General features: G+C 53.3%; 2 protein-coding genes across 2 annotated transcripts in view; both read right to left on the reverse strand.

The window, feature by feature from the left end:
- SHC2 (SHC adaptor protein 2) overlaps positions 1-4,184 on the reverse strand; it is a 30,213-nt gene extending 26,029 nt beyond the window's left edge. Inside the window, exon 1 of the mRNA XM_043535983.1 lies at positions 3,958-4,184. The gene's annotated coding sequence lies outside the window, so the exon portion shown is untranslated. The remainder of the gene's footprint in view (positions 1-3,957) is intronic.
- Positions 4,185-7,963: 3,779 nt separating this feature from the next.
- On the reverse strand, positions 7,964-13,991 carry ODF3L2 (outer dense fiber of sperm tails 3 like 2). Its single transcript, XM_007072200.3, has 4 exons — positions 13,940-13,991; positions 10,993-11,103; positions 8,804-8,917; positions 7,964-8,478 (listed from the first exon to the last, which is right to left on the reverse strand). The coding sequence occupies exons 1-4, from the start codon at positions 13,989-13,991 to the stop codon at positions 7,997-7,999; spliced, it is 759 nt and encodes a 252-aa protein (XP_007072262.2). The 3' UTR covers positions 7,964-7,996.
- Between the last annotated feature and the right edge of the window lie 278 nt (positions 13,992-14,269).

The raw sequence follows: 14,269 nt of genomic DNA on the forward strand, positions 1-14,269 counted from the left end.
TTACACCACTAGAGCTTACTCCCCTTCCCACAGAGGAATGAATAACTATACTGGTATGAAACACTTTTATCCCGGTATCAGTGCGTCCACACTAGCTGGGTTGGCATCCCTTTAATTACCCCAGCAGCGTTAAAGCCGTAAAACTTTTGTGTGCAGACGAGGCCTTAATCTGCTCTCTGCCTCAGTCCGTCTCTATCCATCAGGGCACTTCTGGGGCCCTGGTCACCGGAGTGCTGGAGCTGCCTGCGAGCTTTGTCCTTGCAGTGCCCCGTAAGGCAGGGAATTGTTATCGCCGTGGTACAGCCGGGGAAACGCTAGGCTGACTGCCTCTAAGCTGAGCTGTGCTTCAGGGATGCTGTCAGAACGTGTATCGCCCGGGGCTGAGAGGAGCGCCGACAAATCGGCAGGGGTCGTGCCATTCTCTTCTCTTAGCTTCTTATCCCTGGCTCCTTCCTGGCCTGGGAGCACAAGGGTCAGGTATTCACCCGGATTGTACCAAGTTAAGGATGCTGTGTAATGGACGCGTCTGCTGCAAGGGACAGCCCTGGGCCAGAGCAGGGGAACTGGACAATCTCGTTTCCTTGTGTCCAGCTTTGCTGAGTTGCACCCCAGAAGCCCCAAGGGAGTTCGTAGCATTGTCTGAGTGTGGCTGAGAGCAGGTCTTAGCCCAGGGGTCTGTTCTTGACAATGGCCCCTTTGTCCTGCCCACTGTTGCTTGGCTTCATCTGTGCACCAAGCCCTGCATCAGCTGCTCCCACCTGGGGACTTTGTCTTTGATTCTTCCTCCACTGGCAGCGGCTTTGCCCTTGCACAGCTGGTTGCTGTGCCTGTCGTGGGGGAGTGTGAACACACAGAGCCATGTCCACGCATACGCTCACCCGTACGTGCATGGCACACAAGCGTTCTGGGGGCCGATGGGGTCTGACGTGAGGCGAATGGACGCAGGGCCTGGCAGCACCGACAGCCACCTACACTCCCCCACGCACTATACCCAGATGCACACAAGTCTGTGTGTTACACACACACAAGCCCATGCACGACGTGCACAAACATGTTTGCCACCCGTGTTTTGGCACGCAATGGTGCACTGTCCTTGACACCCCCCAAAAAGGTATTTTACACACGTACCTTACACACATGCGCAACACACGCACTAGGTTAGGATGAGGTTTACAAACCCCACACCAGAAGTGCCCCTCCCTGACCCCCCTATGTACCCCCAGAAGTGCCCCTCCCTGACCTTCCTGAATGCCCCGCCCTGATTGCCTCTTAATGCTTCTCCCTGACCTTCTCTGCCTTCCTAGACATGCCCTCGGCCTAAGAACGTGGGATTTGGAGGTACCAGGCTGCATGCTCCAAGGAGGGAATGTGACAGAAAGGGGAGAAGAGGAGATGGTATCAGGCAGCAACTGAGGGAGCTGGGAACTGCCAGGGGCTCTGGGACGGGGAGTGAGAAATCTCTGCCCAAACCGGAACTCCTCAGACAAACGTAGGGTCTGGAGCGGCTCTGCAGGCCCGGTCTGAAGTTGGCCCAGTTGGCTGAGGTGCATGGCCCCTGTAGGAACCCCAGGAGACGGAAGAGCATGATCTGACCATCCCCTCTGATGGCTTCATGGCTGTCGGTGCTGCCAGGCCCTGCTTCAGTTCGCCTCACGTCAGACCCTGTTGGTAGGGTTGCCAGGCGTCTGGATTTTTACCGGAACGCTTGGTCGAAAAGGGACCCCGGTGGCTCCGGTCGGAACTGCCATTAAAAGTTTGGTCGGCGGCACAGTGGGGACCCTGGGCTAAGGCAGGCTCCCTCCGTGCCCTGGCTCTGCACCGCTCCTGGAAGCGGCTGCCAGATCCCTGCGGCCCCTCGGCGCTGGGATGGCCAGGGACTGGGAGGCTCTGCACGCTGCCCCCGCCCCGAGTACAGGCTCCGCAGCTCCCATTGGTCGGGAACAGCAACCAATGGGAACAGCAGGGGGCGGTGCCTGCCGGCACGAAGGCAGCACACACCGCACAGAGCCGCCTGGCCGCCTATGCGCCTAGAGGCCACAGGGACCTGGTGGCTGCTTCCTTGGTGCTGCGGTAAGAGCTGCCGGGATCCCGCAACCCCCCCGCAACTCCCTGGCCCAGCCCAGAGCCCCCGCCCTCACCCCTTTCCCCCACACCTCAACCCCCTGGCCCAGCCTGGAGTCCCCACCTGCACCCCAAACCCCTCATCCCTGGCCCCACCCCCAGCCGGAACCCTTACCCCCCCGTGCCCCAATCCCCTGGGCCAGCTCAGAGTCCCCTCCCACACCCCAAACCCCTCATCCCCGACCCCACCCCCAGCCAGAGCCCTCCCCCCCCACATACCCCATACCCCTGCCCCAGCCTGGAGTCCCATCTCTCACCCCAAACCCCTCACACCCAGCCCCACCCCAGAGCCCACAGCCCCAGCTGGAGCCCTCACCCCCTGCAACCCAACCCCATGGCCCAGCCCGGTAAAAGTGAGTGACGGTGGGGAAGAGTGAGCAACGGGGGGGGATGGAGCAAGCGAGGGGCGGGGCCTCAGAGAAGGGGCGGGGCATGGGCAGGGCCTCAAGAAGGAACGGGGCAAGGGAGTTCGGTTTGGTGTGATTAGAAAGTTGGCAACCCTACTTCGCCCCCAGGAACAACTGTCTCCCCTTTGCTGCTCTGTGGCTCAGCTCTGCACATGAAAGGGCCTCTCTGTCCCTCCATCTCCCGTCCTTAATGCAATCACTGCTCCCACCGGCCTGGGGCCCTGGGCCCTGCTCTCTTTCCAGGAAAGAGAGTAGGGTGGGGTGAGAGGCCTAGCAGAGGATGTGGCCAGGGGGGTTTGTTTTACACCTGCGGAGACCCAACATTGTCGTTTTCACTTGGACAAGGCTGGTCGAGGTCAACCCCAGATGTGGACCGGTTTGACCTGGACTAGCTACAGTGAGGTGAAAACTACCTGCATGGAAAGAGCTGCCTCAGTGTAAACGCCCACCTCTTTCTGCAGTGCAGATAAAGCCGCAGAAAGGAAGGGGGGAGCCTGGTGTGCTGTCGGGGGGGCCAGACAGCTCATGGGGAAAGGTCACAGGCATCGCCTGTGTTCTCAAAGGGGCTCAACCGTTTCCCTCATTTTGGTCTCTGTGCGGGTCGGGGAGGAGTATGGGGCCTGTGTAGCGATGAGGGCGTGTGTGTATGGCTGTGTCAGCGGGAGCGTATGGTGGGCATGTCCAGTATTGTGTCAGTGTGAGGATGTATTTCAGAGAGGCTCTGTGTGTGTGTGTGTGTGTGTGTATGGATGTGGTGCCGTGTCAGTTCGGGTAGCTGCGTGAATGGATAAGGGGCCAGAGAGATGCACATTCTGGTGTATTAATACGTTCTTGCATCTCTGTAGGCTCTTTGAGCCACTTCACGCACTACCAAAATGCACCCAGCTCTGGGGTGGAACACAGCCGGCGCTCAACAGCGCGCATTGCTCCAGAACAGTCTAGCTAATCTTTGGTCTTTCTAGAGAACCAACCACCGTAGGATCTGGTTGTTAAAATACAATAGAAGAATAGCAGAAGTGGCTAGTCCTAGTGGCTGAGCATTTATATACAGGTTTGTTGTTTGTTCTGCCTCCCTTCCTTTTAGCATTTAGACCTGGGGGTGGAGAGTCCCAAACGCCTCAGTGGGTGGGCGGGGTGTCAGATGGGCACAGTGCAATTCTCCCCGAACTGGAACGGGGCCAAGACACCAAGGCTAAGCACAGCTCTCTCTACGGCCTTGCTGAAACTGGGGGTCATTGCCTAGCTACATGGCAGAACCCCGCTCTCCGTTATGAAATCAACACAACCCACTTCGTAGCAGAGTCCTCCCGTGTGAGGAGTGACTGGACCTGACTCTGCTTCATTTGTGAACAGGACCGCAGCTTGAAGTGGAGAGCCTCCAACCCCGATAACTACACACACACACACACACAATTCATAGAGGACTTACCTGTTGCCAGCAACCGGTCTCCCTCTTACAGCACCCACTGCGCTCTGGGAGGAAGGGCGGCTGAAAGCCCGTGCTGGCACGTTCTCCGTCAGCCCACTGCCTTGAGTTCAGCTGCAGTGTGTCCGCTGCTCTCACCACTTCCTCTGGGCTCTCCGCTCAGAGAGTGGCCCCCTTGCTTGCTGCCTGGTTGTTGTTTCCCTCTGTGGGCCAGCAGATGCAGGCGGGAGGTTAATGTTTATTGATCAAGGGGAAAATAAACAAGCGAGAGGGCCGAGTGAGGCGGTATCTATTTATTTATTTATTTCAAGTCACCCAGGGTGAAACCGGGGGCCCCCCTCGCCAGACAGAGGCCCAGTGGAAACTCAGCAGATGTAACTTATTAGAAAGAAATCAGCAAATGATTAATTAGCCAGGGCTGGTAGTAAAATCCAGGCCACGGAAAGCGTGACTGCGTGAGGCTCCCATCATCTTCAGCCACCCTAGGGAAAAAGTAGGGGATACAGTGGGGGAAGGCCGAAGGTCTCGCTACAGCCACTCTCTCTGGAGAGGTTTTGGAGCTGAAGGAAAAAGAAGGAGCCACCCACTCCATCCCCATCCTCAGGATGCTGGCTTCTCAGGAGCCCGGTTTCAGCTGTCATTAGTGTGCGGAAGTGCCATTCCCAGCTTGTTCTTGGAGTACAACCTCTCCCCTTCCTTGGTTTGGGCTTTATTGATACAGCTACCATAAAGTTCAGCTCAGATCTTCTCCCCAGACCAGGCTGCTCCTCCCTCTGCACAGCCCAGCCCACACCCTAGATCCTTTCTCCCCAGAGCACCACTCCCACCTCCCCTGTTTCCAGGTGGGGTAACAAACCGCCTGCCTCGGCCAATCAGCACAGCCCACTTAACTCTTTCCCAGCAGCATCAACGCTGGCTATGGGATAGGGCATTTTCAGGCAAAGCCTGCCTGCCTCTTACATTCATAGATCTGAAACCTGGGCCAGGTTCACTGAGGTTGGTAGACCTGGGGCTAGTCCACACCTGGTTGTACACGGGTGACACATGGTCCAAAGCAGGGGAGAATCAGACCCAGGCTTTGGGTTTGACTCTTCACACAGAGAATGGTATCTCTAGAATGTGGCATCATTATTGTTATTAATCTGACAGTAACACCTCCCGGCCCTGATGTGCTAAGCCTTGCATGTACAAATAAGTAACCCTGAATACCCCCTTAGCGTACGGCACTTGGGCACCGAGCACTTTTACAGCATTTAATAGGGGTGAGACCAACCAGATTCTAGAGCAGTCACTTGGAATACCAAGAGAATGAAACAAAAGGGTGAGGTCCCGGCTGTTGCATCCCACAGGTCATTTTATAGGAAGATTATCCCTCCCGGATCAGTTCTCTAGGACTTTCCCATAAAGAAGACTCCATGCGTAGGGCTAGCTCCTGAGCTGATACCAGTTGGCACAGCTCCGTTGATGTGTTAGCAGGTCCACCAGACCTTGGCAGTCTCCTCGGAACTATGTCGATTGATCCCAGCTGGGGATCTGGCCCTCCGCCGCCTATTATTTATTAATGGCGTGGGGCACCATAGGTGCACATGGGCCATTCTAGAGAGAAGAAGGGTTCGAGCTCTGTCCCCAGCAGCTCACAATAATGGAAGCTTTCCCGCCTTCGGTCTCCCCATTTGTGAGCAGTGGGACATGAAGAGGCTCTGGGTACTCGTGCCCAGGAGACGCTCACCCTTGGTCTCGCGGTGCAAAGGCAGACATAGGTGGGAGGATAGAGGGTGTATCCCCTGCAGCAACCAACAGGGTGTAAGATGTCTCTGCTGTGTTGCATGGGGGTTAAAATGGTGAGGTGCATCAGTCGTGTCATGGCATAACCCAGTGCAAGGCAGCCTGATCACTCAGACCTTGAGGAGAAAGGCGACTCTTTTCCCCTTGGGGTGCTGCTTCACACCACAGATACCCAGCCTGTCCCTGAAGGTAGGTGGAAGATCTTTCACACACGTGGAGGGAGCCCATCCATTCCCTCCTCATTGCTGCGCAGAAGGAACTGGAACAGTTTGCCACATGGGATCTGCCGGTAAGTTATAACCCACATCAGACCTGCCTTCCAAATTCATACAGCCCCGCCTCCTAGCACAGGACAGAACCGGTGTCTGGGGCCAGTGACCAAGTTCTCTAGGATGCTATCAAGATGGCTAGTCATGTTGTCGTCCCCTCCTCCCCTTCCCATCCAGCGAGGTGGATCCTCTACTGATTTAAATCCATATAACTCAGGCTATAAAACAAATAAAAGGAAGTATTCCTTCACACAATGCACAGTCAACCTGTGGAACTACTTGCCAGAGGATGTTGTGAAGGCCAAGACCATAACAGGGTTCAAAAAAGAACTAGATAGATTCTCTGAGACAGGGACTGTTTTTTTCTGTATCTGTACAGCGCCTAGCACCATGGGGGTCCTGGTCCATGATGGGCGCTCCTATGTGCCACAATAATTGATGGAGGATAGGTCCATCAATGGCTATTAGCCAGGATGGGCAGCGATGATGTCCCTAGCCTCTGTTTGCCAGAAGCTGGGAATGAGCGACAGGGGATGGATCACTTGATGATGACCTGTTCTGTTCATTCCCTCTGGGGCACCTGGCACTGGCCACTGTTGGAAGACAGGACACTGGGCTCGATGGACCCTTGGTCTGACCCCTTAGGGCCGTTCTTAGGTTCTATACCCCTTGACACCAGTGAGGGGTCTGTGCTGCATGCGGTCCTTCACGGGCATCAGTGGCTGAGCAGGAAGGAACAGGGAAGGAGGTTACAAGGAGGTGCCTTTGCCAGGGGTGTCGACACTTGACAGCTCTGTGTGAGGGCTAGCAGGGTGGTGTGGTTTAGTGCAGAAATGTCAAGAAACATGGGGGTGGAGAGCTGCGATGCAGCGGGGAGGCAGCATTTCAACACAGTGTCTTTCGTTGGTTAGTAAATTTATTCTGAATCTGAAGAACATCTGTCACCCTTGGAAACTTTTTTGTATGTTACAAATGATGCTAGTGAATAGCTCAGCCCAAACGTTGTTCAAAATACACAGGGGAAAGGTGGGGTTTAAAACCTATTACAACAGAAATAATTTCATTCCTCGGGGCCAAGGGGGGGGAATTGCTATGGTCCCCCCTGCAGGGCTGTACACCCAAACGCAAAGGTCTGGTACTGCTTAGAACCTGAAAGGGAACTGACTAGATACAGCAAGTGAAACTCACCAGCCTAGTTTCACTGCCTGAGGCAGGAAAAGAGCAAAAAGAAGCAGCTGTAATAAATGGTGGGAAAGTAAATGTGACAATCGAACCCGGAGAAATGCCAGGGATGGGGCTAGAAAGCAGCACCTCTTCCCTTTCCCCCTCTCCCTATCCCCTGCCTGCCCTGAAAATATCTTTAGAGAGACAAGGTGGGGGAGGTAATATCGTTTATTGGACCAACTTCTGTGGCTGAGAGAGACAAGCTTGCGAGCCACTCAGAGCTCTGCGTCAAGTCCACACTGCATACAAACACAGTCTTTGAAATTCTTCTCTGTTGACCTGTTTATTAAAGAAACTTTGGGTCTCCAAGTGGGAAGATCAGCACCCAGTTTGTGGGGGCTGTTAGAGAATCAAAGCATCACAGAGGCCAGAGGTGGAAAACTTAGGGTTGCCAAATTTGGTTGTGTTCCTGGAGATTTCATCACATGAGGACATAATATTTAATTAAAGATTAATCTTTAATCCCTGGAGACTCCAGGCTAATCCTGGAGGGTTGGCAACCCTAGGAAAACTCCTCCCACTGCAGAGCAGTGCAGGATCGTTCCCTACAGTGCCACAGGGTTTGGACTGGCCCGGTTTTAAATGTCTCAGGTGCTGGTGCATCCACTGCTTGGAAGCTCTCCCAGGACTGCTTGGCATGAATGGGCTGGGGGCAAAGCGAAGAGCTTCCAGTCTGAGGCCCTGGAAATCCAGTAGATCAAGGCAGGGAAGGTAAATCAAGGCCAGTTGGCGTGATGCCAGGGAATTGCTGCCCCACTGCTCTGTCACTGGGAAACATCCACAATGAGAGGAGTGACAAATTCGGAGTGCCGGACACCCAGGGAGTAGGCCGGGGCTCTTGTCCTGTGGGCAGTCACATTTTCTGGGCTGTGTGTTCCAGGTCCCGGTGTCCGGAAGGCAGCCCTGGGCGCACTGCATCGTCCCCGAATGGAGAAGGCAGGTGGTCGGGGCAAGTAGGTGTTGGGATCCATCCTGTTGTAATGGCCTGGGCCAGGTGTTTGGGACAAGTCCTCAGAAAACCCACCGTGTTTGTTCCGCCCTGAGATGGTGACACTAGGGCTGGACGGTTTGCTGGGGACCCGGGAGCCCAGCAGCAAGGGGAGAGTGTAGCTGTTTGGGGCAGGGACGGGATCCACCCGCCGGTACTTGGTACGAGATCCCATGGTGAAAGACGGCGGCCTGCGCTGGGTGACAGGTGGGGCTTTCTCTGGACTGTACCTGCCTGGCCCGGGGGTCTGTGGCTGCGCTGAAGGAGACGCAGTGTTAAACGCTAAAGCTGGACGCACCAAAGCCGACCCCAGTGTTGGTACTGACTCACCCCTGGAAGTGCCCTCAGCCCAGGGCTGAATGGGCCATTCTCACCCTAGGGGGGCCCACCAGGCTTGAGCGAGGAACAATGGCGGAGGAGTAGCCTGCCCTGAGGATAAAGAGAGGCCCAAGGGCTGCTAAACCAGCCCCTTTCCACAGCACTACATTCAATTTAAAAGCAACCCAAAATGAGCTGCTGACGCGACCAAACCAGGCACACCAACTCCTAGCCCGATGGAGGCTTTTGATGCTCTTCTACTCACCCACGGTCTTTGATCTCGCCAGCATGGAATAGGACGGGCCTCCGCTCCTGCCAAAGCGAGTGAGTTGCGGGTCCACGTAATAGCAGGGACCTGGACTTGAATCTTTAAAGTACACTGACAACAAAAGGAAAAAGCATAGAGCAATGGGGCAGCTGGGAAGATAGGACCGCGCTTTCTCCTATGGAGTGGGCCAAATTCATGCCTGATATAACTTCAGTGGGATTTTACCAGGGATGAATTTGGACACGGGCCTGTCGGTCACATCTCAATTTGATGGTGCATCCACACCGGGCCAGACTCTGATCTGTTACACTGTTATAATCCTGCTGATTTCCATGGAGTCATTCTGGATTTACACTGCCCTGAGATCAGACTCCGGCTCATCCTGGGGAATGAATCTGGAGTAAATAAAGGACTTTGATTTCCACTCACGTAACCGGTGTAAATCAAGCCCTCCACTCCAGTCAACGGAATCACATCCCGTGTAAAAGCCACAGCTATGAGATCACATCTAGGCCTTTGATCATTTGTAAGCAACATCAAGAGCTTGACAGGGCTGCAGGGGAGGGCAGGTCTCTAGCCCTAGTTCTTCTGCTGATGATCTTAGGAAAATCCGTTTCCTCAGCTGTGCAATGGGGATAACAGGTTTCAGAGTAGCAGCTGTGTTAGTCTGTATTCGCAAAAAGAAAAGGAGGACTTATGGCACCTTAGATGAAGTGAGCTGTAGCTCACGAAAGCTTATGCTCAAATAAATTGGTTAGTCTCTAAGGTGCCACAAGTCCTCCTTTTCTTAATGGGGATAACGTTACTCCCCTGTTCGTTGAGATCGACAGCTGAAGAGTGCCTGTTACAACTCGCGGTCACAACACTCCTGGGCACATACAGGCGTAACCTCCACTAATCAGGCACGCTACTGTCATGTTTAGTCGCGACAGGTTTTCAAAATGACAGGCCATTGGAAGGGGCCAGTGGGGCTCGCTGCTCTGAGGCTAAGGTCTGGACAGCATGACCGCTGCATTCAGAGACGAGTGGCAGCAGCCCCTGATGGTCATGGGCCTGCATTTCAATGACCCCTCTGAAGCCGAAGCAGGGAGGGGATGCAGTTTGGCCAGGAGGGGTATGGTGCAGGGAGGAAAGGTGTATTGGTTTTCATTACAAATCCTATTGAGCTTGAGAATAATGCATGTTTGGCCTCTCAGCTCTGGCTCCCTGCTTCACCCTGTGCATTCTTGTTTTGGAAATAAAGAGCGGTCAGGTGTCCTGCGGTGTCTGTGCTCTCAGCCTGCTCAGCTGAGATAATGCAGTTTCAAAGTTACCCTGTCCCAGCAAGCTCGTGGTAACAGCAACACTGTACACAATGGCAAAGCACAAAAGATCCATGTGCAAGAAGTTCTCCTAGACACACACACACAGAGAACACAAACCCACGCATGGGCGATACACACACAGACAGGACACAAACCCACATATGGGCAACACACACACAGAAAGCACACACACCCACACACGGGTGATACACACACATAGAACACACAGACATAGGTGATACACAGACACACAGGTGATACACACACACACACATGGGCGATACACACACAGACAGGACACAAACCCATATATGGGCGACACACACACAGAGAACATACACCCACACACGGGTGATACATACATACGTGAGTGATACACCCACCCACACATGGGTGATGCACACACACACAGAACACACACACACACGGGTGATACATACACACACACGTGAGTGATAGACAGAACACACACCCACACATGGGTGATACACACACAGAGAGAAAACACACATACACAGATGGGTGATAAACACACACAGACAGGACACAAACCCACACATGGGTGATACAAACACACACAGATAGTGACAGGACACAAACCCACACTTGCAAGGGGCACACCCACACTGGGGTACACACACAGAGACAGGACCCGAACACATATGGGCCATATGGAGGGGAGGTATACACACACGGGTGCGGTATACACACATTTGGACTCAGTGCCTGAGAAGATGCTCTGAGGAAGGGCCGGGAGGTGGGCGAAGTGACACTGGATACGGAGTGGAGGGAATTCTGTGTGAGGGGGGCACTGGGAAGAATATGAGACTGACGTTGTTCGGCCCCAGGCTGTTTCAGAGAGAGTGGTTCACAGAGACTTACTGTCCTTGTTGAGTCTCCTGTGAAAGGAATAAGCTGGGCTGGTTAACCTGGTGTAGTCGTGGTTGACAAATCCGACAGTCGGAGGCAGACGGTACTGTCCCGGCCCGGGGCCTGCCACAAACCAACAAAATGCACATGAGTTCATAATATGTCAGAAAACCAGGCTGCCGTCAGCAGTGTAGCTTAGTGGCTAGAGCAGAAGAAGCCCCGACTGCTGCGTTCTGTCTCTCGCTCTGGAAAGGAGTGTTAGCTACTGATCTGAAGCCAGGACTGAGTGCTAGGATGCCTGGGTTCTGTGCCCAACTCTTGGAAAAAGTCCGAGCTGGTGATTAGAAGAAAAAAGCTAGGAATTCCTGCGTACTACCCCAGACTCGGCCACTGACGCCAAGGATGACCTTGGGCAAGTTGCTCAATCGCTCCATGCCTCAGTTTCCCCACCTCTAATGCAGACACAGTGAGCGTTCTCCATCCTCCAAGGGGGACTTGACAATTAAACTATTTTGTATTTGCGAAGCTCTCTGAGATGCTCAGATTCAAAGGCACCAGAGAAACATTATTATGTTGCTTCAGCCCAGTGGAGTTTCCATATAGGAAGCTGCTGATTGATGCCCGCACAGAATCCCTGGTGCTGTCACATCAGAAGAGAGACTGATGACACAGTTCTCTGAGACAGGGACTGTCTTTTCCTGTATCTGTACAGCGCCCTGCACCGTGGGGGTCCTGGTCTATAATGGGCGCTCCTACGCGCTACAATAATACAAATAATTCATACGAATCTATTAATTTGCATATGTTGTTAGAGCAATCACCTTCGATTTGAAGCTGTTGCAGCATCAGGGTTTGGGGGTCTGTATTTTAAGTGCAGGGCTCACAGCTGAAGTTCCTGTTTGATGCACTTTGAGCAGGGGATGTACTGGCACAAAGGGCATGTCTAGCCTCCAATCACAGGGTGTAACTGCAGCTCACACAGACGTACCTGAGCTCGCTTCGATCTAGCTAGCTCAGGCACTGGAACAGTGGTGCCGTATTAGCATGGACGCGTACAAGCCCACCTGGAATCCCGGGTAATTACTTGCAGGGCTAGCAAGCTAGCTCAGGGCGACGTGCCCTCTAAGAGGTAGTGGGTCCGTGTGACTCATTACCTGCTGCCCAAATTGGTCTTACGGAAGGCACCTGGACCTTATAAAGGGGGAAACAGGAAGAGGAAATGGGGGTGAAAATATCATGGAAATGGGGTAGTATTAGAAAGGTGTTGTACCATTGCCTGCTGGAAGACCCAGGGCAGAAAGAGAATATAAACCACTAAGTAGTTAGCAATTATAGTTAGTGGTGGATATAGATCATTCAGCCAAGTCTCCTTTGCCACTGAAAGAAAGAAAGAGAGAAAGAAGCTGGGGAAGCAAAGCTATAGAGACTTAGACGATGCCTGCAGGGTTCAGAGAGGGGAAAGCTGCCAGAGAGCCCCTGGTTGCAGGGAACAAAAAGCAGGCAAGAGCCAGGGTGGAGTTGAAAGGCTCGGAGCCTCTCCGGGGAAAAGAGGGAGGGTGGAGTGGAGTGGAGACAGCAGGGGGGGTGGAAAGACTCCAGCTGGGGAATGGCCCAGGGAAGAGGAGGGTTCTCTTCTGGGTGAAGAGGGGGAAGCCCTACAGGACTGTGTGTTGTTGTGAATTGTAAATTAGACCCAGAAGGGGAATGTTTTAACGACTCTGGACTGGTGGAGGTGATTTAAGGAGCCCCTGAAGAGGGTAAACTGAGGGCAGGGCCTGCGGCACCATGCTTTGCCAGAAGGGGGTGCTACAGGGCAGGCATGCCCAATGATGTATGTGCTGAAACTCACTGCTGCCAGCTAAATTAAAGCTAGCTCAGGTACATTGACAGGAGAGGCAGCCATGCCCTAAGAAAATGAGTTTCTCTGCTGTCCAAGGATGCAGTGTTGGGGTACCATTGTGAGAAGGTAGCAGATAGAATTCCAGCAGCGGATACACACGCGCTTACAGAAGTAACGATGGAACGAAAGCATCTTTCACAAGCCATTCATCGAAACGCCTGCAGCTCCGACTTTGAGAGGAGGGAAGTGACAGCACTAAGGAAAGTGCTGCCTGAATCCAGAGCACTGTAATGAACAGAAATGTCACAGAGCCAAGACCAGCTACCTCCCACCAGCTCCTGTTTCCAGCCGTGATTTCTAACGATTTGGCATTTATGGGACACTTGACATCTTGACAGCAGCTCTGAACAGACATTTCAGCTTTACCACATCCCCTCTGTCCCTGCTGTGAGGCAGGTCAATTTTACAATCCCTCCTCACAAATGGGGAAACCGAGGCACCAAGCAGTTCAGGGATTTGCCCCAGGCCAGTTGCACTGTGGTGGGGTTGGGATGGGCAGGGTTTTATTTTGGGCCCATCTCAGAAATAAACATATCCAGACATTTCCAGATCCTTAAAACAGAAACAAAAAAAAACCCTCTCAAAATCTGATTCTCTAAAGGAGCAATTTTCAGGTAGGTTTCATAAAGTTCCTTTGCTGGGCTGCCCTCCCAGAATCAAGAGAGTGATTGCTATCGGTCACTATTTTTATTATGTATATTGCAGTCATAACACTAATAATCCCTCACTTTTATACAGCCCTGTTCATCAGCAGATCTCAAAATGCTTGGCAAGGGAAGTCAAAATTATTATCCCTGTTTTACAGATGGGGAAACTGAGGCAGAGTAGCACCTCTAGGTCAGTTAGATCAGCTTCCCATTTTGCTAAGGGCCGTACAAATGTACAGGAAATGACAGTCTCTCGGAGGTTATTTATTAATTTATTTACAGTAGCACCTAAAGATTGAGGCCCCACGGTGCTAGGCACTGTACAGACACCTCATAAAAAGACAGACCTGCCTCCAGTTGCTTACGCTCTTGCCCCATGCCAAAGGGAGCTGGGGCTTCACAGCAAGCGTACCGGTCTCATGAGCAGCAATGGCAGGTGTCTTTCTCCGCCCCACCTCTGCCATCCCAGACACGTCTTGGATGCACAAACGGAACCAATCCTTTATCGGGCCGTGCTCTCTTCCCTGCTTCTTGCTCCAGAATTATGGCTGATCCTCAGCGCGAATGCTGACAGGCGGGGATTTCTGTCTGCTCTGATCAAACCGCCCTGCCGGGATGCAAGAGAGAAAAGGCCCTGGCCCTGGGGTGTTCCCAGAGGAGCCCAGCACGAGACGCTTGCTGGATCCCTGCTGCGGTGAAGCATTAGTCGATCAGCACTGGTGACAGCGACTGGACGCTTGAC

The sequence above is a fragment of the Chelonia mydas genome, chromosome 25 (assembly GCF_015237465.2).
Source record: "Chelonia mydas isolate rCheMyd1 chromosome 25, rCheMyd1.pri.v2, whole genome shotgun sequence".
Classification (NCBI taxonomy): Eukaryota; Metazoa; Chordata; order Testudines; family Cheloniidae; genus Chelonia; species Chelonia mydas.

Bases quoted from the DNA above. Each gene is read 5' to 3' on its own strand.
- ODF3L2 (XM_007072200.3), bottom strand. From the start codon at position 13,991: ATGGCAGAGGTGGGGCGGAGAAAGACACCTGCCATTGCTGCTCATGAG. The intron at 11,104-13,939 runs GTACGCTTGCTG...GGTTTGTGGCAG, and splicing joins CATTGCTGCTCATGAGACCG to GCCCCGGGCCGGGACAGTAC. The intron at 8,918-10,992 runs GTAAGTCTCTGT...TTTTGTTGTCAG, and splicing joins CAGGAGACTCAACAAGGACA to TGTACTTTAAAGATTCAAGT.